The sequence below is a fragment of the Impatiens glandulifera genome, chromosome 1 (assembly GCF_907164915.1).
Source record: "Impatiens glandulifera chromosome 1, dImpGla2.1, whole genome shotgun sequence".
Lineage (NCBI taxonomy): Eukaryota > Viridiplantae > Streptophyta > Magnoliopsida > Ericales > Balsaminaceae > Impatiens > Impatiens glandulifera.
The window spans coordinates 50056375-50078936 of NC_061862.1; the positions used below are offsets into that span (position 1 = coordinate 50056375).

The 22562-nt window shown below is 25.7% G+C and overlaps 1 protein-coding gene and 1 pseudogene across 1 annotated transcript; both read right to left on the reverse strand.

The window, feature by feature from the left end:
* Window positions 1-93: 93 nt before the first annotated feature.
* On the reverse strand, window positions 94-17306 carry LOC124927414 (annotated as a pseudogene).
* A 2659-nt stretch (window positions 17307-19965) lies between these two features.
* On the reverse strand, window positions 19966-21529 carry LOC124927425 (ATP synthase epsilon chain, chloroplastic). Its single transcript, XM_047467831.1, has 2 exons — window positions 20937-21529; window positions 19966-20020 (listed from the first exon to the last, which is right to left on the reverse strand). The coding sequence occupies exons 1-2, from the start codon at window positions 21338-21340 to the stop codon at window positions 19966-19968; spliced, it is 459 nt and encodes a 152-aa protein (XP_047323787.1). The 5' UTR covers window positions 21341-21529.
* Window positions 21530-22562: the final 1033 nt, after the last annotated feature.

The window sequence follows — 22562 nt, forward strand, 5'->3', positions numbered from 1 at the left end:
CTATCGTTACACATTAATTGACCAAATAGTTCAACAAAATAACTCAAATTTGAAAAATTCATAAAATATAAATTTCAGTAAAGTCAACATTCTTTAAATAATATCAATCAAGATATAATCCATGTCAAATCCTTCTTCTTCATCGCCTTTTTCTTCAATGTCTGCATCAACATCCTCTAGAACATTTGATCATTGCTTGGACAATATTGATGTAACTATTACGTTGCCTTCTTGATTTTTATATACATATGAAATACACAAAAATGAAGGTAGTTAAAAATTCAAATCAAAATACACTAATATATGAAGTTACAAGTCACAAATAATTCAAGAAAATAATTAAAAATTTGTAAATAAAATTACCGATATCATATCCATATAACCAATTGCTAGTACAAATAAGAGATCGCACATTTTCAGTAAGAGTTGAACTACTTCTATACTTGGTAAGCACTCGAGTACCAATGGAAAAAACTAATTCTAATGCAATAGTAGTTATAGGAATAGCCAAAACATCACATTTCATAAGTGAAAGGATTGGGTACCGATTCTTTTGATTCTTCCAATACTCCAAAACATCCAAATCTTGATAATATACAAATTCAAGTTTTGGCTCCTCCAAATAGAGATTTAATTGACATTTTCCAGCACTTGTAATTGTTCGGCTCTCATATGCCATCATTTCCTACATTAATTTAAATAGTTATAATAAGAAAATATAAACTAATTAGAGAGTACAAGTAAAAAACACTAGAAAACAACTTAGCAGCTAATTCAACTCCTAAGTGTGGAGGAGGCATATGAAAAAAGTTAAGTATTTTGCTGTTCAGTTTCCAATCACTGTCAACAAAATTAGAAGTCAAACAAATATACCCCTCACTAGTACATGCTGTCCACAAATATGAAGTTAAACAAACTCTATTTTTAACGGTGGCGAAAACATGCTTAAGTTTCTCTTTCTCCCTCATGTAGAATCGGTTAATATCAGAAATAACATTATTTCTAAAAATAAAAGCACCATCATGATTTACATGCTTCATCTAGGTTGAGTATTGAGTGCTGTAGTCTGGAACCAAGTTTGAATCCATGAACCCTTGAAGACGAGAACGAAGAGAAAAAAGACGGAACAAATAAGAAGCCGACGGTCGATGCGCGAAGTATTGAGTATCGACTGTTGTAGTGATGCTGGGGAGAAAAAAACTAGGACTATGTAACATATGACTATTACTCTATAAATCAAATTAGATTTTTTGTTGCCAACCCGCGGGCCAACACAAATCCGACCCGCCTAGGCCCACGACCCGAGTGGGCTGGCCCGTGTAGACTCACTTCCAAATGGGTTGCTAATATTTCAACTAAACCCGTCTAAATTGTTTGGCGGGGTGGGCCAACTCAACGGGCCTAACCCAAATTGATGGCTCTACTCAAGTAGATCATTCAAAGGTTGATCATATTCTTCTATTACTGGAATGCGTATGCATGCAATTGCTCTACCCTGTCCAAACTCAATTTTCTTGTACATTTTAATGTTGTACCAGCATCCCAAAATTGAGAAACCCTTTGAGATATTTCAGTGTACCTTGTACTCAATGACTCGGTCCAAGTACCATTTTCATTTATAAGCATGTTATCGACAAAATTTTATATAATAAAATATACTAGTGTAGTTAGATGTCAATTGATCATTTACCAAAAGAAACGTTAATGAAACATTAGCCATTTAAGAATTAATCCATTTTAAAAATAAAAAATTAATTTAATTATATTAACATGTTTTTCTATAATTTGTTTACTAAATATTTATATGTATATATTTAATTCTATCTATATTAATTATTTTATATTATTATATTATATATATGAACCATTTTTAAAAATTATATTATATATATATAATAATCTATTTAAAAATTAATTTGCGATATATTTAAATAAAAATAAATTATTATTTATGATTATTTGTCTAAAATTTATATTTGACTGTAACTAATAATTTTTTATTGAAAAATTATTTAATAATTAATAAATTTATTTTTATATTATTTATCTACATTTTAAATTTAACACAAAATAATAAATAATATTTATATATTGAAAATATAATTTTAGCTTATTAATATAAAAAGGGTTTAATATTTTTTTTTTTTGTTAAATTCACTAAAACAAATCAAAAATTCGAAATTTTGTTAGTTATAAAAGATATATATCACTTTGCACACACAAAATTATAAATAAAAGATATCAATAATTATAAGTGGTTCGATAGTTAAAATGATCATCTTTCACATTCGAAACAAGAGTTCGAAGTAGAACTGTGCAAAAAAACGATAACCTTACCGAATCGATAGCTTACCGATTTTATATTATCGGTTTATTGGTTAACCGATTTTAATGGTTCCGGTTAACCGGTTTTTTATTAGTTAAACGGTTCGATTTTCGGTTGAACTATTTTTTTAGCGGTTTAACCGATAAATCGGTAATAATTTAATCATATATTTATATTAGTTGTTTTGTAAATATTACATATATTATAAATAATATTTAATAATATATATAAGTTATTTTAAATTTTAAATTATAATTTGTATACTTGTTTAAAAAAATTAATTTATATAACTATTAGTATACAAATGGAGACTTTTGAAATATATTATATTATTGTAATATTATATTGTTATAATAATATAATATATTATAATATATTTTTAAATATATCTAGGAAATATCATTATAATATATTATATAAAAAGATAATATATTATAAGATAGATAATGGAGAATACCATAAAAGTAAGGTACAAACAAGAATTTTGAAAAAGAAATCATTTAATAAGTTTAATACTTAATTTAAAAAATTGAATTATCAGATAACGATTAAATTGAATAACCGACCGAAATAAGTAAAACAAAAACTAGTAAAACTGATACCAATATTAACCAGTTAACCGGTTTGTAAAATAAAAGGTAAAATCGAACTTAAACGGAACTGTTTAACCGACTTGTTGAACACCCTAATTCGAATCCTTGCAAATGAAAATTTAAGTAAATTATATTTGTGGATAAGAGGGCACACTCGAGACAAGAGTTCAAATTTATAAAAAATAATAATTTAAAATATGTATCAAAATATAAATAATCAAATTTACAAAAATAATAATTTAAAATGTATATATCAAAATATAAATAATTAAATTTATAAAAATAATAATTTTAAAATATATATATATATATAATGAATTTAAATGTAATAATTTAATAAATTTTAAAACAATAACTAAATTTAAATAGTAAAATAGGTTAGTTTTGGAAATAATGAACAAAGTAAGTTAGTTTGGGAAGTTAAACGACTTAGTTTGGGAATTAGTTCGTGGAGGGAGTGTGTGTTAATTTTTTTTTATCTCATTATATATGTTATTTTTTATTATCAAGAGATAAAATATATTTAAGAGAAATAAAAGTTTATATATATATATATATATATATATATATATATATATATATATATATATATATATATATATATATAAAATGTGAGAGAAAAATAAAAAAAAATAATATATTATTATTATATATATGGTAAGAGTGAGAAAATAAAATAATAATAATAATAATTAATTTTTTTTAATTTATTTAAATATTTTATTTCACTTTATATATATTTATATATTATATTTAACTTTATGTCCCTTCATTAATTTTTTTCTCTCATTATATATAAATTACAGATATTAATTTTTATTATCATTAGAAAAAATATACTTAAGAAAAATAAAAGTTTATATATATTTATATATATATAAATAAATAATGAGAGATAAAATATAAAAAGTAATATATTATTATAATATATATTGTAGGAGAAAGAAAATAAATAATAATAAAAAAATTAATTAAGAAAGATAAATTTATTTTAAGAGAGAATATTTATTAGTTTAAAGAGATAATCAATGATTGTGTATGCGTGTAGTAAATCTCTCAAATATTAGATTAGACATTATTAAATATATATAATTATATATAGATTATATTTGTGGATAAGAACCAGAGTTAGAATCCTTGCAAATGAGAAGTGGTTAGATTCGGTAATGAACATAGTAAGGTACTTCTCTTCGCGAATAATTACAGCTCGGGTAACATTGGATATATATATATATATAAATAATAATAACAATAATAATAATAATAATGGAATAGTTGGGTTGAGACAAGTTGTTAATTTAGATTTTAACGAAAGAGCAATGAGTCAATTCGATTCGTGGATGGGTTTGAATAATAAAACATATAACACTTTTTATATTCCTTTTTTCATTTATGTCTCTAATTAATGAATGTATAAATTATCATGATTTGATTCATGAAGTAAAGTATATGTGTTATTTGAGATATTGGGATTAATAAAAAAAATTATTCACTTTAAAAAAAATAAAAAGAAATATCTTAATATGATTTATGTTACTGAAAAAGAAAAATAACTCAAATTTAATATAATTATTCATGTTGTTAGAATAATTTTTCAAACCAAACTAGACTTATTGTAAATTCACACAATCTTATCCATCCACCACATCTATTTATCCTTTTTATTTTATATTTTTTACTAACAAAAACTAATATTATATTAGTAGGTGCCTCTTACTTTTTTTTCAATATAAATAGTTTGAAGTTAATCCTTAAAATCTTATCAAACTTTTCTCCTATTTCACATCTATACAAACACTATGACAAATCTCATATTATCAAAAGCTCTCATTCTGATGGTGATGGTTATAAGTTTGATATTCACAGTAGACTTCGGTCAATCTATGACACTAGAGAGCCACATCCTTTCACGAAAATATGGGTTCCAACTAACTGAATGGGAGAAGAATCACCAAAATAATGCCGATTTTCAGTCCTTAGACATACATACTCAAAGGTTGGCACCAGGAGGACCAGATCCTAAGCATCACGATATACCACCGAAAGAGACTTAGCCGCCAAATCAAACAAATTATATATAGTTAAAATAAGTTCACAAAATTGTATAATGGGGTTTAATAATCTATGTTATAAATGATCAAAATCAAGTTTCATGGAATTTTATTTACATGCAAATATGTTGCTTTAATTGGTAATACTAAATCATTATTTTTTGGTGCATGCATATACTCTCTAAGACATGTCATAGAGATAGACTCATATGAACTTAAATTAGAGAGATTGAAAAAATGATAGAATCTCAATTTTAAAATAGCAATTATTTTGTAAGTTTTTAATAACTTATAATTAACAGGACATTTTCGGAATAAAAACAATTGGCTACAGTTATATGGGACATTTTCGGAATAAAAACAATTGGCTACAGTTATATGCTTTCTATATTAGTAACCAAATTTGATAATATTTGACTTAGATAGAAGATATAATATTACATTATATAATAGATTATATTGGATAATATTAGAGTAGATAAGTAATAGATTAAATTATTATTAATTAAGAATATATTTTTAATATATTATTTCAAATATATATATAATAATAGTTAAATATTGATTTGCCATTTGAATCTTAGCCTAAGAATAAATTGGTGTTTGGATCTTAGCGTGAAAATAAATGGGCACTGTAGGTATGAGTCAAACCTGATTAGAATTGAATAAGAAAACGAATAAGACTTTTTATAATCCTTCTTTAATTTCTCTTTAATTAATAAATGAAATGAATTGTCAAATATTAATAATTTAATAAATTTTAAAAATAAAAAAATAATTTATTTATATTAGAATAATAAATGTTTACAAATAAATATATATATATATATATATATATATAATTCTACAACATTTTTTAAAATTATATAAAAAAAATTATTCTTTTTTCATTTCTATTTAAACTAATAAATTAAACAAATAATTAAAATTTCAAAAATTAATTAATTTTACGGAATAAAAAATTAATTTAATTATATTAACATTTCTTCTCTAATTTGCTTACTAAATATTTATATGTATATATTTAATTCTATTTGTATTAATTATTTTTATATTTTTATATTATATATATATATGAACCATTTTTAAACATTATATTATATATATATAATAATAATCTAATTAAAAATTAATTTACGATATATTTAAATAAAAATAAATTATTATTTATGATTATTTGTGTAAAATTTATATTTGATTGTAAATAATATTTTTTTTATTTAAAAAATAATTAATAATTAATTTATTTATTTTTATATTATTTTTCTACATTTTAAATTTAACACAAAATAATAAATAATATTTATATATTGAAAATATAATTTTAGCTTATTAATATAAAAAGGGTGTAATATTTTTTTTTTTTTGAATTTCACTAAAACAACAAAAATTCGAAATTTTGGTAGTTATAAAAGATATATATCACTTTGTGAATAATTAGAGCTCGGGTAACATTGGATATATATATAAAAATAATAATAATAATAATAAAAATGGGATAATTGGGTTGAGACACGTTGTTAATTTAGATTTTAGCGAAAGAGTGTGAATCGGTTTGAATAAGAAACATATAACACATTTTATATTTCTTGTTTCATTTCTGTCTCTAATTAGTGAATGTATAAATTATCATGATTTGATTCATCAAGTAAAGTATATGTGTTATTTGAGATATTGGGATTAATAAAAAAAAATTATTCACTTTAAAAAAATATCTTAATAGGATTTATGTTACTGAAAAGAAAAATAACTCAAATTTAATATAATTATTCATGTTGTTAGAATAATTTTTCAAACCAAACTAGACTTAATGTAGATTCATACAATCTTTTCCATCCATGTGTAAACCACATCTATTTATCCTTTTTATTTTATATTTTTTACTAACAAAAACGACTTTTACTTTTTTTTTCAATATAAATAGTTTGAAGTTAATCCTTAAAATCTCATCAAACTAACACTATGACAAATCTCATATTATCAAAAGCTCTCATTCTGATGGTGATGGTTATAAGTTTGATATTCACAGTAAACTTCGGTCAGTCTATGACACTAGAGAGCCACATCCTTTCACGAAAATATGGGTTCCAACTAACTGAATGGGAGAAGAATCACCAAAATAATGCCGATTTTCGGTCATTAGACATACATACTCAAAGGTTGGCACCAGGAGGACCAGATCCTAAGCATCACGATATACCACCGAAAGAGACTTAGCCGCCAAATCAAGCAAATTATATATAGTTAAAATAAGTTCACAAAATTGTATGATGGGGTTTAATTATCTATGTTATATATATGATCAAAATCAAGTTTCATGGAATTTTATTTACATGCAAACATGTTGCTTTAATTGGTAATACTAAATTATAATTTTCTGGTGCATGCATATATTCTCTAAGACATGTCATAGACTCATATGAACTTAAATTAGAGACATTGAAAAAAAATGATAGAATCTCAATTTTAAAATAACAATTATTCTGTATGTTTTTAATAACTTATAATTAGTAGGACATTTTAAGAATAAAATAATTGGCTACAGTTAAATTTTAACTTTCTAGATCAATAACCAAATTTTATAATATCTGACTTAGATAGAAGAGATAATATTACAGTAGATAATAGATTATATTGGATAATATTAGAATAGATAAGTAATAGATTAAATTATTATTAATTAATAATATATTTTATATATATTATTTCATTTATATATATATATATATATATATATATATATATATATATATTAGTTAAATATTGATTTGCCATTTGAATCTTAGCCTAAGAATAAATGGGTGTTTGGATCTTAGCTTGAAAGTAAATGGGTACATTTTATGTATGAGTCCTGAGTAGGTTTGAATAAGAAAACAAATAAGACTTTTTATATTTCTTCTTTAATTTCTCTTTAATTAATAAATAAAATAAATAAAATGAATTGTCAAATATTAATAATTTAAAAAATTTTAAGAATAAAAAATAATTTAATTATATAATTTTAAAAAATGTTATAGGATTATATATATATATATATATTATTATTATTTTTTATTTCTTTCTAAACTAATAAATTAAACAAATAATTAAAATTTCAAGAATTAATCAATTTTAAGAATAAAAAATTAATTTAATTATATTAACACATATTATAAAATTTGTAATATATATATATATATATATATATATATATATATATATATATAATTCTATTTGTATTTATAATTTTATATTTTTATATTATATATATTTTTTTTATATTATATATATATTTTTTTAAATTATATTATATATATATATATAAGAATCTATTTAAAACTTAATTCTCGATATACTTTTATAAAAATAAAATATTATTTTTGATTATTTGTATATTTGACGGGTAACTAATATTTTTATACTGAAAATATAGTCAAAAATAACTTAATATTTTTAATTATTTATCTACATTATATATTTAATTCAAAATAATAAATAATTTAGTTTATACTGAAAATATACTTTAGCTTATTAATAAAAAGGGTGTAATATTATATGTGAATTTTATAAAAAAAAAATAAAAATCTATTTTTTTTAATAACATGCAATGCTTATACAAAATTATAAATAAAACACATAAATTACTTATAATGGTTAAAGTGATTATTTTTCACACTAGAGACAAGAGTTAAAATCCTTGCAAATACAGATTTAAATAAACTATATTTGTGGATAAGAGACCTACACTCGAGACAAGAGAGTCGGTTAATATTGGATTGTGATCTCTATTGAGTTTTATGACTAGTTTGCCGAGGTATAAAAGATCGGTAACAAAGGATCGTGATGTCTCAAACTGTGGATCGTTTCGAATAAGAAACACACAAAACTTTTTATATTCCTTTTTCATTTCTCTCTCTAATTAATAAATAAAATGTATAATCAACCTTAACAATTTAATAAATTTAAAAAAAAAAATTTAGTTATATAAGAATAATAAGCATCCATTTTTAAAAATTATATAACTTTTTTTATTTTTATCTTTAAAAAATAAATGAAACATTAACCATTTAAGAATTAATCAATTTTAAAAATAAAAATTTAATTTAATTATATTAACATGTTCTTCTATAATTTGTTTAATAAATATTTGTATTAATTATTTTTATATTATTATATTATATATATATATATATGAATTATTTTTTAAAATTATATTATATATAATAATAATAATATTCTATTTAAAAATTAATTTGCGATATATTTAAATAAAAATAAATTATTATTTATGATTATTTGTCTAAAATTTATATTTGATGGTAACTAATATTTTTTTATTAAAAATATTGTTAAAAATTAATTAATTTTTTTTATTATTTATTTATATTTTAATTTTAACACAAAATGATAAATAATATTTATATATTGAAAATATAATTTTAGCTTATTAATATAAGAAAGGTGTAATGTTTTTTTTTTTTTGAATTTCACTAAAAAAAATTAAAAATTCGAAATTTTGTATGTTATAAAATATATATATCACTTTGCATACACAAAATTATAAATAAAAGATATCAATAATTATAAGTGGTTTGATGGTTAAAATGATCATCTTTTACACTTGAAACAATAGTTCGAAGTAGGACTATGCAAAAAAACCTAAAAACCGATAACCTCACCAAATTGATAGCTTACCGGTTTCATATTATCGGTATATTGCTTAACCGGTTCTAATGGTTCCGGTTAACCGGTTTTTTATCGATTAAATGATTTGGTTTTCGGTGGAACAATTTTTAGCGGTTTAACCGATAAACCGGTAATAATTTAATCATATATTTATATTAGTTATTTTGTAAATATTATATATATTATAAATAATATTTAATAATATATATAAGTTATTTTAAATTTTAAATTATAATTTGTATATTTATTTAAAAAAAAAATAATTTATATGGCTATTAGTATAAAAACGGAGACTTTTGAAATATATTATATTAGTGTAATATTATATTGTTATAATAATATAATATATTATAATATATTTCTAAATATATCTAGGAAATATTATTATAATATATTATATTATATTATATAAAATATAATATATTATAAGATAGATGAGGGAGAATACATAAAAGTAAGGTAAAAAAAAATTTTTGAAAAAGAAATCATTTAATAAGTTTAATATTTAATTTAAAAAATTGAATTATCAGTTAACGGTTAAACTGGTTAACTGACCGGAACAAGTAAAACTGAAACTAGTAAAACTAATATCAATATTGACCGGTTAACCGATTTGTAAAATAAAAGGTAAAACCGAACTTAACCGGAACTATTTAACCGGTTAACTGACCTATTGAACATCGTAATTCAAATCCTTGCAAATGCAAATTTAAGTAAATTATATTTGTGGATAAGAGGCTCGGCCACACTCTAGATAAGAGTTCAAATATTTGAAAATGCAAATTTAAGTAAATTGTATGTGTGGATAAGAGATCGGTAATAAATGAGAGGTAGTTGATTGGACGCGGGATACGAGTCTGATGACATTGGATTGTGATGTCGATTAAGATTGACAGTTGGTTTGCCGAGGGATAATAGACTGGTAATAAATGATCATGAGGTGATGGTTGATTGAAGAGGGATAAGAGGCATATAATATTTGTTTGCTAATGATAAGAGACATGTGAAAGTGTGATTGAGATTTGTGGTTGGTTTGCCGAGGGATAAGAGGTCGGTAACAAAGGATCGTGAGGTCGATTGAGATTGGTGGTTGGATTGCTCATGAATAAGAGGTCGATTGTGATAAATTGTGGTTGGTTTTCTAAGAGGGATAAGAGGCCAATAACATTGGTTTGCCAAAAATAAGAGACTTGTGAAATTGTTTATTGAGGGATAAAAGGCGTGTGAAAGTCTGATTGAGTTTGGTGGTTGGTTTACTGAGGGATAAGAAGTCAGTAACATTGGTTTGTCAATGATAAGAGATTTGTTGTTGGTTTGCCCAGGGATAAGATGAGAGATTAGTAATATGAGAGACTAATTGGAAAACTACAAATATTGGTGGCTAAATATATGAATGAGATTGTTGGTCTACCGAAGAAGTTAAAGTAAAGAGGTTAATGATGTGATGAGATTGTTGGTTTGTCTGAAGTGAAATTAAAAGATATTGGTACTGTTAGGATAGTTGGGTGAAAAAATGAGGTTACAAAATTAGTAATATGAGATGTCTATTATGTAAGAAATGATACTTTTGGTTGACCGAGAAATGAGGGTAAAATCAGTGAATTGATGAGAAAATAGTTAAATGAAGGTCTCATTATCAAATATGTTATCATGTTTCTTTTTTTGGATGGATAACAAAAACAACGTTGAATGAGAGTAGTAAGACGACCACTAGATTGTCCTAACCATTGAAGTCCCTCATATTCAGATCCCTCATATTCAGATCCTAAATATTGTCGACGAAAAAGATGATAAAGACGATGAAAACGATAATGATGATGGCGACGACAAAGATATAAGTATTGTCTGTTTCAACTTTGTTAATATGAATTTTATTTATTTGTAAGGCAGACATTATGTTGGTTAGAGTTAAAAAGTGTTAATTTCAATAATATTTTTTTATTATAGAAAAAATATGGCATCAAATATTTGGATTATTGATTTAATTAGTCCCTTATGAATACGCCTTCTTTTTGTATTCTTACATAATTTATTTATTTAATCCTGATTTTTTTTTATAGATTATTTTGTTAGTGAAAATTTTAAAACAACCACAATTTAAGAGTAGTATTCTCCCAAAGTTATGACTCTCATACTTAAATGTCATTCTCCCAAAGTTCTCGCCTTCTATTAGTTTAAATGTCATTTTATTATAAAATATGACTCTCATCCCAATTTAGAACGTTTAAAGAAAGAATTAAATTTACGAATTATCTTCTAATCATACTTATCTTCTTAATAATAGAATTAAATGAACCTATAACCTAGAACCATATACATTCTTCATCTTCACATCATAATTCATAACCATATTTTCACTTTCACTCTTCTTCATTCATAAATTTCATTATTTATGCATCATAAATAGATAAAATATAATATTATTTCATTAATAATTAAATTATTTTTAAACATATAATTCTTTCAAACTCTTCTCAACATCAAATCAATTTACACAAGTGAATAATTTAACACTTTAAAAAATGATAAAATAATGTCATTTCATTAAATAATTGAATAATTATAAAAACTTGATAAAACTTAATTCAATAGTAAACTAGTAACGTTATGTTTAATTAAAAAAAAAAAATCATTTAAACATTATTTCAAATAATCACGCATCATCTCCCCTTAAATTTCAACAAATATTTACAATCAGATGATACGACAATGAATTAACCTTATATCAATACCTTTAGGCCATTAGAATATAGGCATACTAAATCCCAAAAATATAATTAACATCTTTCATACATCAAAAAACACTTTATAATAAACTAATGAAAATATTAATTTTGTTGATTAGGTAATCACAAAGCTTAATTACAAGTAAATGAATTATAAATTTTATGCCAAATGTATGTCATCAGTAGAGGTCATCTTATGGACGATTAGGATGTACCTGTAGGCGAATTAAATATTCGAAATCATTCTCTCTTGTCGTAACCGAACACATACCTAGACTTATTCATTTTTTAGTTTAGGGTTTAAAATTAAAACTTTGTAATCAATCTTAAAATTAAGATTTGAATTAGAGATTAGTACCCCTTTGACTATTTTAATCTCTTAAAACGATCGAGACTCTCATAGACTTAAAACATTATTTTCTTTTGATTTTAATATGCGAGATAGATGGGTTGTAACAAAAAAAAAAAAACATGTTTCAGCCTCATTATTTCACCTACTGCACCAAACTGATGTCCTTATGTATACCAATTTTCAAGGTTATTTGTTTCTTTATGAGATTTCACCTCAAGCCATAAATCTCGACTTTTAATTTTTTTTATTGAAGCCTCCTTGCGATTCATGGTTCAATAGTATTCATAGTCTATGTCTCGAGCATTCAGCTCCAGCTCCTTCGATCGGTTGAGGACACGAGTCAGTAAAGTCAAATTTTATTTTAGTTAACAAACACTTAAATTCCATCCAACTTGAGACTCATGTGAATCATCTACTAAAAAAAGGCCAGCATCATCATGCATTAAATTGTTAATCTTTCATTTACTGTTTTCCGTATATAAATACTCCTCATTGTAATTGTAATATTGTTCGTCAAGGAAATTAAAATTCAATACAAGTCTTTTAACTACTGATTTTGTTCTTCCTCTAATGTTCATCTAAATTTTTGCTTCTTGTGTTGGTATTTATTATGTTGCCTCGTAAAGTACTTCAGAACAAGTTACAAGCTATCTACGAGTCAACAGACTATAAGTGGCTGAAAATGTTGTTATAATGGATCCAAATGACTATTGTAAAGTTTTTTTTTTTTTGTTAATAAAGAAAACATTTAGTTAAAAATGCTATAAAAGATTAAGATCAGAAATATAAAACAAAAAAAAAACGATAGTTAATTTGATTCAACATTTTCACTCCATTTTATTATTTAATGGATCCATATAATTTATTAATCACATTGGTGCATTTGATAGACCAAGACTTATCGCAAAATTATTGTTAAGTGTCATTTGTGACGTATATTTCCGACATAATTTCTGATGAATTTATAGTTAGTGACATATTTTCCATTTTTATAATAAACGTCGGAATATCGCTCGTCAATAAATCTTTCGACGAATACATAATTCGTCAGAAATTTTTGTGGAAACTTTCTGTAGGAATATTTGTCGGAAACTTCGTGATAATTTCGTATGAATATCCGTCAGAAAGTTCAAGTTAATTCCGTAGGAATATCCGTCGGAAAATTTGTGCTAATTCCGTCAAAAAATTTGTGATAACTTCATAGAATATTGTCACAGCCCAATCTTCCTGGCCCAAGAAGAGGAGGCTTAAGGAGAATGTCACGACCCAATCCTCCTGGCCCAAGAAGAGGAGGAGGCATGAGCCCTCTTAAGCCCAACCCAAGGAAGATTCTAGACTGGAAGGAAGCTGGAAGGAAGGTCCTTGATTAGCGCACCTAATTGAGAGTTAGAAGGAATTCCTTGATTAGTGCATCATAATTGACATATAAAAGGAATGTCCTTGATTGATAATTATAAAGAATCCCTAAATTAGTGTACAATCAATGTAACAGCTAAATTAGTCCTATAAATACCTGTGAAGTATTACATTGTAAATCACCAAGTATTCGAGTAATATACTATTCTTTGTAAGAGTTACTCCCTCTCTCTAGAATTCTTGTGTCAATTCTATTAAACGCCGAGTGTTGCGTCGAGTAAGGCTGACTAGTTACTCGTTCTTGCGAAGATCGTAACTAGTGCCGCACGGATCGTCAGTGAAAAGACTGAGCCCGTGACAATATTCGTCGAAAAATAATATATTTCCTTAAAAAATTATTTTCCTAATTATTTATCATATTATATTACATATTTTTCTTAATTATCAACTGTATTTAATAATAAGAATTTAAAAAATAACTAACTATATTTTAAAAGTAGTAAAAATTTACTATAAAAAAACCATTCACTTAGAAACAAAATGTGTGACTAAATAGTTTCTATTAATACACAAAACTGAAACATCACTTCTCATCCATATGCATTAGAGCTCTACTCCCATTTTAGTAGTCATCTATAACTCATTTACTCCAACTCTCATCACTTCCATCAATATGCATTAGAGGAACTTGTGAAAAAACAAAATTATGCAAGCCTATTATATAATCCTGCAAAAAAAAATGAATGTCTTATATTCTAACTAAGTAGTGAACTCATAAATAACACTTTTCATCACTTTTTTTTCTTGTATTCAAAACCGAAAAAAATTATTTGTATTATCTCCCAATTATCTTGGTTAATGAACAATTATTTTGTGTTACTTTTTCTCGCATCATATGCGACCTTCCTTATCCAGAATTAATCAAAAATATTGTACTTATAAGGAAATGACATATCGACTTACTTAAGCCCGATGGATTTGATTCCAAAATATATATCTTCAGATTAAGATGACATTTTCCTGTAAACAAATTTCAACTTGATATGTTTATGTAAAACACTATAAGCAAACCAACAAATCATTGATTATAAATCAACAAGGAATCTCATCAAGAGTTATAAAAGAAGTGATAGATATACTACAATTTTTAACAAACAATTCTTCACAATATTGACAAATTTGCATTATCATTTCAAAACAATGAAAGAAACTTGAAATAGACGGACTAACCATGAATTTGATTTCCTAGATCCAGTAGTTCATCAAACATAAGTGTTTAACCATGAAATATCTCATTATATATATATATATATATATATATATATATATATATATATATATATATTGAAACTGAAAAATAAATAAGAAAGATAAATTCATCACCTATATATATGACAAAAAAAAATATGAATTTTTCCTAGTAGTACTCACACACTTTATCGATTGAAAATATTCAGCATTATAATTGTCAAAACAATGAAAGAAATTTAGAAAAGAATGACTAATCAAAAAATTAAAAAGTAAACTAATGCATGTGATGTAGTTTTCATTTCAATAAAGAGAAAGCAAGAAAATAGTGCAAAGAGTTGAGATGCAGTCATAAAAGTGTACCTGATATAGTAATAAAAAATTTATATAACACACTATTTTGTAATATGGTGACAATAGAAATAAGTACTCTTGCAGAATAAAATATATATTGAGGACCATTGAGTGAGTTAGTTTTCATTTTCAGGAATCAAAAGATAATATTGATTATGTACAGAAGGATGACACAATGTAATTAATGTTGCAGTAATATTAGACCTTTGTGTTGTTACTTATGCTCAAATATGATGACAAAAGAGATAAATGTGTTTGATAAATAAACGTCAATACTAGGACAACATAATGTATCATCATGGATGACTAAATTTTCTTATCGAATAAAGTTCAATACAATATATCTCTATTGACAAGAAAGTGTATATTAATTGAGATGTCGAGATGCATGAAAAGATCATAACAGTAATTGTATATTTCTTTCATATAATAAGCAAGCAGCTCTGCGTAGTGAATTAATGTATAAACAAAAACAGTATTACCCGGAATTGAGCAAACAAAGTTGGGAGTTAGTTCCAATACTTGATTTTTGAAGGTTTTTGAGCCCCATGTGGTCTTGTATTCTGGTACAGCTATTGTGTCCTTCACAACCCATAAGGAATCCCATGAAGAGAACCTGTAAATGAGAACCATATTGAAGAGAAAACTAAAATATGACAATTACCTCTTCTTTCTGAAAAGAGAAAATCCAGAAATTTCTACTTTATAAGAAAACTAAATAAAAAACCTTATGTTTCCATAAAAAACAAAGAAGAAGGAGAAGAAATGGCGAAGACCAAACAAACAAAGTTTAGATAACATAGCACCAAGAAGTGAAAAGTCCATAAAAAAAACCTTCTGAAATAGTCCAATTAGTGAAAAGTTCAGATAACATAGCACCAAGAAGACCAAACAAAGCTCCAGAAGCACCAACTGAAATATTCTTCTATATAAACAATGAAGATAATATGTTTCCACCAAATCCAGACAATAGAGAAATTCCTCCAATCCAAACTGTTCATCAAAATCAAACAAACAATCATAAACAAACTCCACAAGAAACTAATCAATTCATTACAAATCAAAGAAAACAAACGGAATCTAAATGGTTGTTCAAGTCGAATTCCAATGACAACAAGGCTTAACATATTCGCAAACAGATGTATAAGTCCAGCATGTAACCATACACAACTAATCAATTTCCACCGTTGATGTTCATTCACTATCTTACTCCATTCTAATCCTCCTAATTTCTCCAATTTGTATTCAAAAGTATGAGAAACTAATACAATTATACTTCAAATTTCAATTAGCTAGGTTAGGTTTTACGTACGCTGAAGAAGAAGGACCGAAGAGAGGATTCTCTTTGAGAGGTTGAAATGAAATCCTACCGAGGAATCTAGCAACACAAGTTCCGTTCATCTTCGATATATTTATTGTTACTAGGACAGTTGTTGATGAACATGATGGCGATAAACATAGCGATATTAGCTACGACGATCATCGGTACCAGCCAGGACGTCCATTGACGCTCGTATGAATCAAGGAAGTTACTTACTCTGTTCTTATTCAATCCTACTCCATTCTCTGGATCTCGATTCGCCATTATTGCTTGCTATTTCTTCAATTTTTTTTATTTAGTTTGCTAATATATGTGAAGAAGGAGAAGAAACAAAGAAGGAATCAAAATACATATGTAAGGAAAACCTGATTTCATAAATATAAATTTGGAGGGAGAGGCTGAAACGTGGGTTTGGTGATAATAAAAGAGAGTTAATTATAAATATAAATAGTATTTGCGATGGAACTTTTTGGACGGAAATTAACTTCCTCAATTTCGTAGATATATTTGTCAAAAAAATTTGACACTAATCAAGAATTCTAATGGAATTAAAATCCGTTGGAAGGTACATCAAATCAAAAGTACCATAGGAAAATTTCCATATATTTTGTGACATATGTTTACCTTCTATATTAGATATGAAAATGGATATGGCAAAATTTTCTTAATTCTTTTCAACGGTTTTTCTTTGTTATATTAAATTTTTTTGACGTTTTTTAATTCCGTCTCAAATTTTGTGGGTAAAATCGTCGAATTATTTTTTTTTTCTTTCAGAAATGCCTTCTTATTTTTGTAGTGTTTGATATACAGATATTGTAATATACATGAATATACACAAAATTTGATTTAAACAAAAGCGGGGATATCTCAGTTGGGAGAGCGTCAGACTGAAGATCTGAAGGTCAGGCACCTTCACCGCATTTATTTTTAACAAAACCTATCTATATAAAAAATCCACTTTTTATTTACATTTCATTCCTCATGATAAAGTATATAGAAAGTGAGTTAATATACCTAAAACATTTTATGTCCTTAAAAAAAGAAAATGACAATTTTAGGTCATCGTTTGATAAAGTCCAATAGGACATTAACCATATTAACTTGGATCATTTTTCAAGCATTTATTAGTCAATCTATTACATAAATATGACGATATTCATATTTTGCTAGATACTTTAAGATAATTTTAATCAAATTTTGCCTTTAATCAACTTTCAAAAAGGGAAAGAATCCTTCAAAACTTACCCCACAATTTTAGATATAAATTGACAATAATTGAACTCAATTCCAACATTGTTCTAGAATATTTCATAGCATAAATTTTGAGCTTTGAAAAAGTAAGAACTTTGAATTAACAAAATATATAATCAATCATTTTCATAAAATAGTTTATCTAGTAACAGAATGAGAACTTACAAAATGTTAACATGTATCCAAATCAATCTAAAGAACCATATGTATGCATCAGATTTTATAACAAAAAGTATTAGGAAATCCTTAGTATACGTAGTAGAAGGGAGTGATACAAACCCCCTCCTCTCACATAATGGCGGTAACAATTTCATCAGCCAGATTAGCAGCAAGGAGCAAGTTTGTACCCTACATGGTCAAGAGCAACATAGGCGAGACAGAGAGATACTACATCGAGAAGCTGGGAAAGTGGAGGGTTGACCATTAATGGTAAGTGGATAAATCAAGACTTTGCCTACTAACATGTACTAAGCCAACAAACCTTCCATACAACTCCTCTACATGTCTCAAAAATGTATTCACCACATGTAAATAATATATTATATCAAAGTGTTATTACAGGTAGCTGCTCAATACATCATGTAAAGAGAGAACGAAAAAAAAATGAAAAGAGAGAAAAATTGAATGATGGGGGATGATTTTAAGGAGGTAATGATTATTTTAAGTAAAAAGACTTAAAGGTATTGATATATATAAATAAAATATAAAATAATAATTTAAATTAGAGAGTATTTTAGTATTTTTGTTAATGAAATGAGTGATGTGATTGGTGAGAAGTGATTGATTGGAAAATTGATTTGGTTTGAGTTTTAACACAAAATTTGTCAAATTCGAAAAATAAACTCAAAGAGCCCTCAAATAAAAATAAGTTGCATAATTATTAAGAAAAATATTTAAAACCATTTCATATATTTGTAGAAATTTTATAAAATTATTTGAAGTATTTAATAATATAAAATAATTAAAGGAATGGAAATAGGAAGCAAACAAGACCTAAGCTAGGCTTGAGGTTATATTGGATGAAATCTTTCTGCTGTGGATGTTTGAGCCAGGCTCGGGAGACATCAGAAGACCTAGTAATCTTAGAGAGGCTAGACAACAGGTCTGGGACACAAAGCATGCTCGGAGTCGTTCAACCAAACAGCCTTTATAATGAAATATCGCGACCAAAATCAAATTACACAAATGACAGAAACTCAAATATGCTAAAAATCAATATGAGTTCATAATTCGTAATATTTCGTGGATTGAGACTTACAAACGCTTCGTGAGAACTCCTAGACAACTGGGCAACTATTTATATTTTTTTTGGAATTAAAGGAGAACTAGCATGACACCACAATCATGGTTTCATGCTTAAACTCAAAACGTTTTTAGATAAAATCGAATCCGTGACATTTTTTATATTTTAAGACGACTCTTACCACTAACTACCTTTATGGGCAACTAATGCAATTATTAGCCGAAGGAGAATATGGTTTAGAGGACTTCTCCGAGAATTTCAAATTTTCAAATCAGCTCGCTTGGCTCCAATGAAGGATTTCAATTTAAAGAATTTTCTTCTCTAATTCTTTCCCAAAACAATGATCTAAAGTTTCAATTGATAGTGGGTCCATTTTGAGAGTGTTGGAATTTGGACGAGTCCATTTAAGTGCCTCTTTTCTTAGCCGCTGGATCAAACATATATTCGTAATCTTGTCTCTTCCTATCTAGCCCGTTAGATTAGATTGATCCGATGGCAACTACACGCTCTTCATTGCTTTTGGCTACACTAGATCTGAGTCCCAATTCAACTTAAGGTCATTTTGATTTACTACTTTTTTTTTTTTATCTATATGACTTTATTTTCTAAAAAAAATATCAAACCAAATTAACACAAAATATATTTTTATTTTAATTTAATTTTTATATCATTTATTTTATTTATTTAATCACCGATTATATTCTATTTATTTATTTTTGACTTTTATTTATTTACTTTGTTCGACATTTAATTAATTTAGGATCCCATACAACACTGTTTCCGAACTAATTAATTTTATTTTTAATCCCATGTAATTAGTCTGTTAATGAATTAAAAAAAATTAATATACTCAAAAATTTTAAAAATTAAAAATTTTATTAGGCAAAAAATAAATATTTATAGAATTCCAGAACATATTATCAGATAGCTATGAATCTCTACAACAGGCTATAAGTGGGTAAAAATGTTTTTGGAACGGATCCAAATGACTACTAAAAAGCTATAAAAGGCAAAGATATGAAATAAAAAAATAATAAAAATTAAACTAAGGCCTTGTTCGATATAAATTTTAAAAAAAACTTATACAAAATCAAATATCACTTCACTCTTTTTTATCCATTACATTACTCAAATCATTAACTAAAATAATAAAATACTATTTATTTTAAATTATTACTTTTTATTTTATTTATATATATATATTAATACCCTTTAAATTTTTTTTATCAAAAATAATCATCACCTTCTCAAAATGATCACCAATCATAATTTTTTTTTCTCCCTTTAAGTTTTTAAAATAACCCAAACCGAACAAGCTTTTAGTTAATTTATTCAACATATTCCCTCAATTTTATTATTTATTGGTTCCAATAATAATCACACAGCAATTTTATATATATATATATATATATATAAAATAATCAAAGCGGGATAGCTCGGTTGGGAAAACGTCGGAGAAATTGCATTGAGAGCTTCTACTCGTGTCCTAGCTCGTCTGAGAGCTAGATTTGCCTCAATTATTTGTCTTTTGCCTTCAGCTTTCTTCAAATTAGCTTCTGCTATTTCAAGAGTTTCTTGAGCTTCCTGTGGATCAATATCACTACTCTTCTCCGCATCATTTACTAAAACAGTGATTTCATTATTGCCTATTCTAGCAAAACCACCCATTAGAGCCAGCATTAACCATTGATCCTTAAGGCGTATTCTCAAAATACCGATATCTACAGCTGTGGCAATCGGGGCGTGATTTGGTAATACGCCAATTTGGCCACTGTTAGTAGATAAAATAATTTCGTTCACTTCGGAATTCCAAACACTTCGGTTAGGGGTCAGTACACAAAGATTTAAAGTCATTTCTTCAAATTACTCTCCATTTCTAATTTAATAGCCTTCGCAGTAGCTTCATCGATGTTTCCTACCAAATAAAAAGCCTGTTCAGGAAGACCATCTAATTCTCCGGAAAGAATTAATTGAAAGCCCCTAATTGTTTCTGCTAGACCAACATATTTTCCCGGAGAACCGGTAAATACTTCTGCTACGAAAAGATGAAGATAGATATGAAGGTCTCACCGCATAATTTTTATATTTTGCTAAATTGAAAAACTAACTCTATATTCATATTTTGCAACACTTTAGATAATTTTAATCAAATTTTGCCTTCCAATCAACTTTCAAATAGGGTGAAAGAATCCTTCAAAACTATGCCCTCAATTTTAGATCTAAAATTGACAATAATTGAACTCAATTTCAACATTGTTCAAGTATATTTCATAGCATAAATTTTGAGCTTAAATAAGTAAGAACTTTAATTAACAAAATATATAACCAATCATTTTCATAAAAAAATTTATAAAATAGTTTACCAAGTATTATAAATTAGAACTTAAAACAATGTTAACATTGTATCCAAATCAATCTTTTAAATAACTACATGTATGCACCAGATTTCATCACACAATATCAGAAAAAAAATGTAGCCTGTATGCACCAGATTTTGTCACACAATATTAGAAAAAAATGTAGCATTTTGAAACTGAACAAAATAACTTATAAGATTTGAGACGACATGAGACTAAACCAAATTATCACTCAAATTCAGCTTATTATGATAATTAGAGCAGCAATTACATAAAGGAACAAAAAAAAAAATACAATTTGCTATTATAATTAGAACATATTTTAAATTGCACACAAAACATTGGTACACAAAAACTTGTTCAGGAACACTACCACATTTTTTTTTTACATAAGTTGAATTTCAGACTACATTCAGAACATGTTTTGTCAAATGGCTAAGTTAGATTGTTAATTTTTCTTTATCACACAAACAAATGACGTTCTCTTGTATTGTACTTGAATTTGGGTTTAAAAGTCAATTTTAAAAAATCCAATCCAGCCTAATTATCTAACTTGTAATACAATCTAAACTTTAATTATATCTAGAAATCATAATCCAATCTCTTACTCACCATAACTTTTAAACCAAACACATGAAAATTAAAAGCAATAAAGACGGCGATAACAAAGAAATTATGAAAATGAAAAGCAATAAAAAAACATTTTGGTGAATGCACCT

What these genes read in the sequence shown, in the direction of transcription:
- LOC124927425 (XM_047467831.1), bottom strand. Translation starts at nt 21,340, where the DNA reads ATGACTTTAAATCTTTGTGTACTGACCCCTAACCGAAGTGTTTGGAAT. An exon ending in CTCAATGCAATTTCTCCGAC is followed by an intron (nt 20,021 to 20,936) that starts GTTTTCCCAACC and finishes ATTGGGACTCAG; the next exon opens with ATCTAGTGTAGCCAAAAGCA.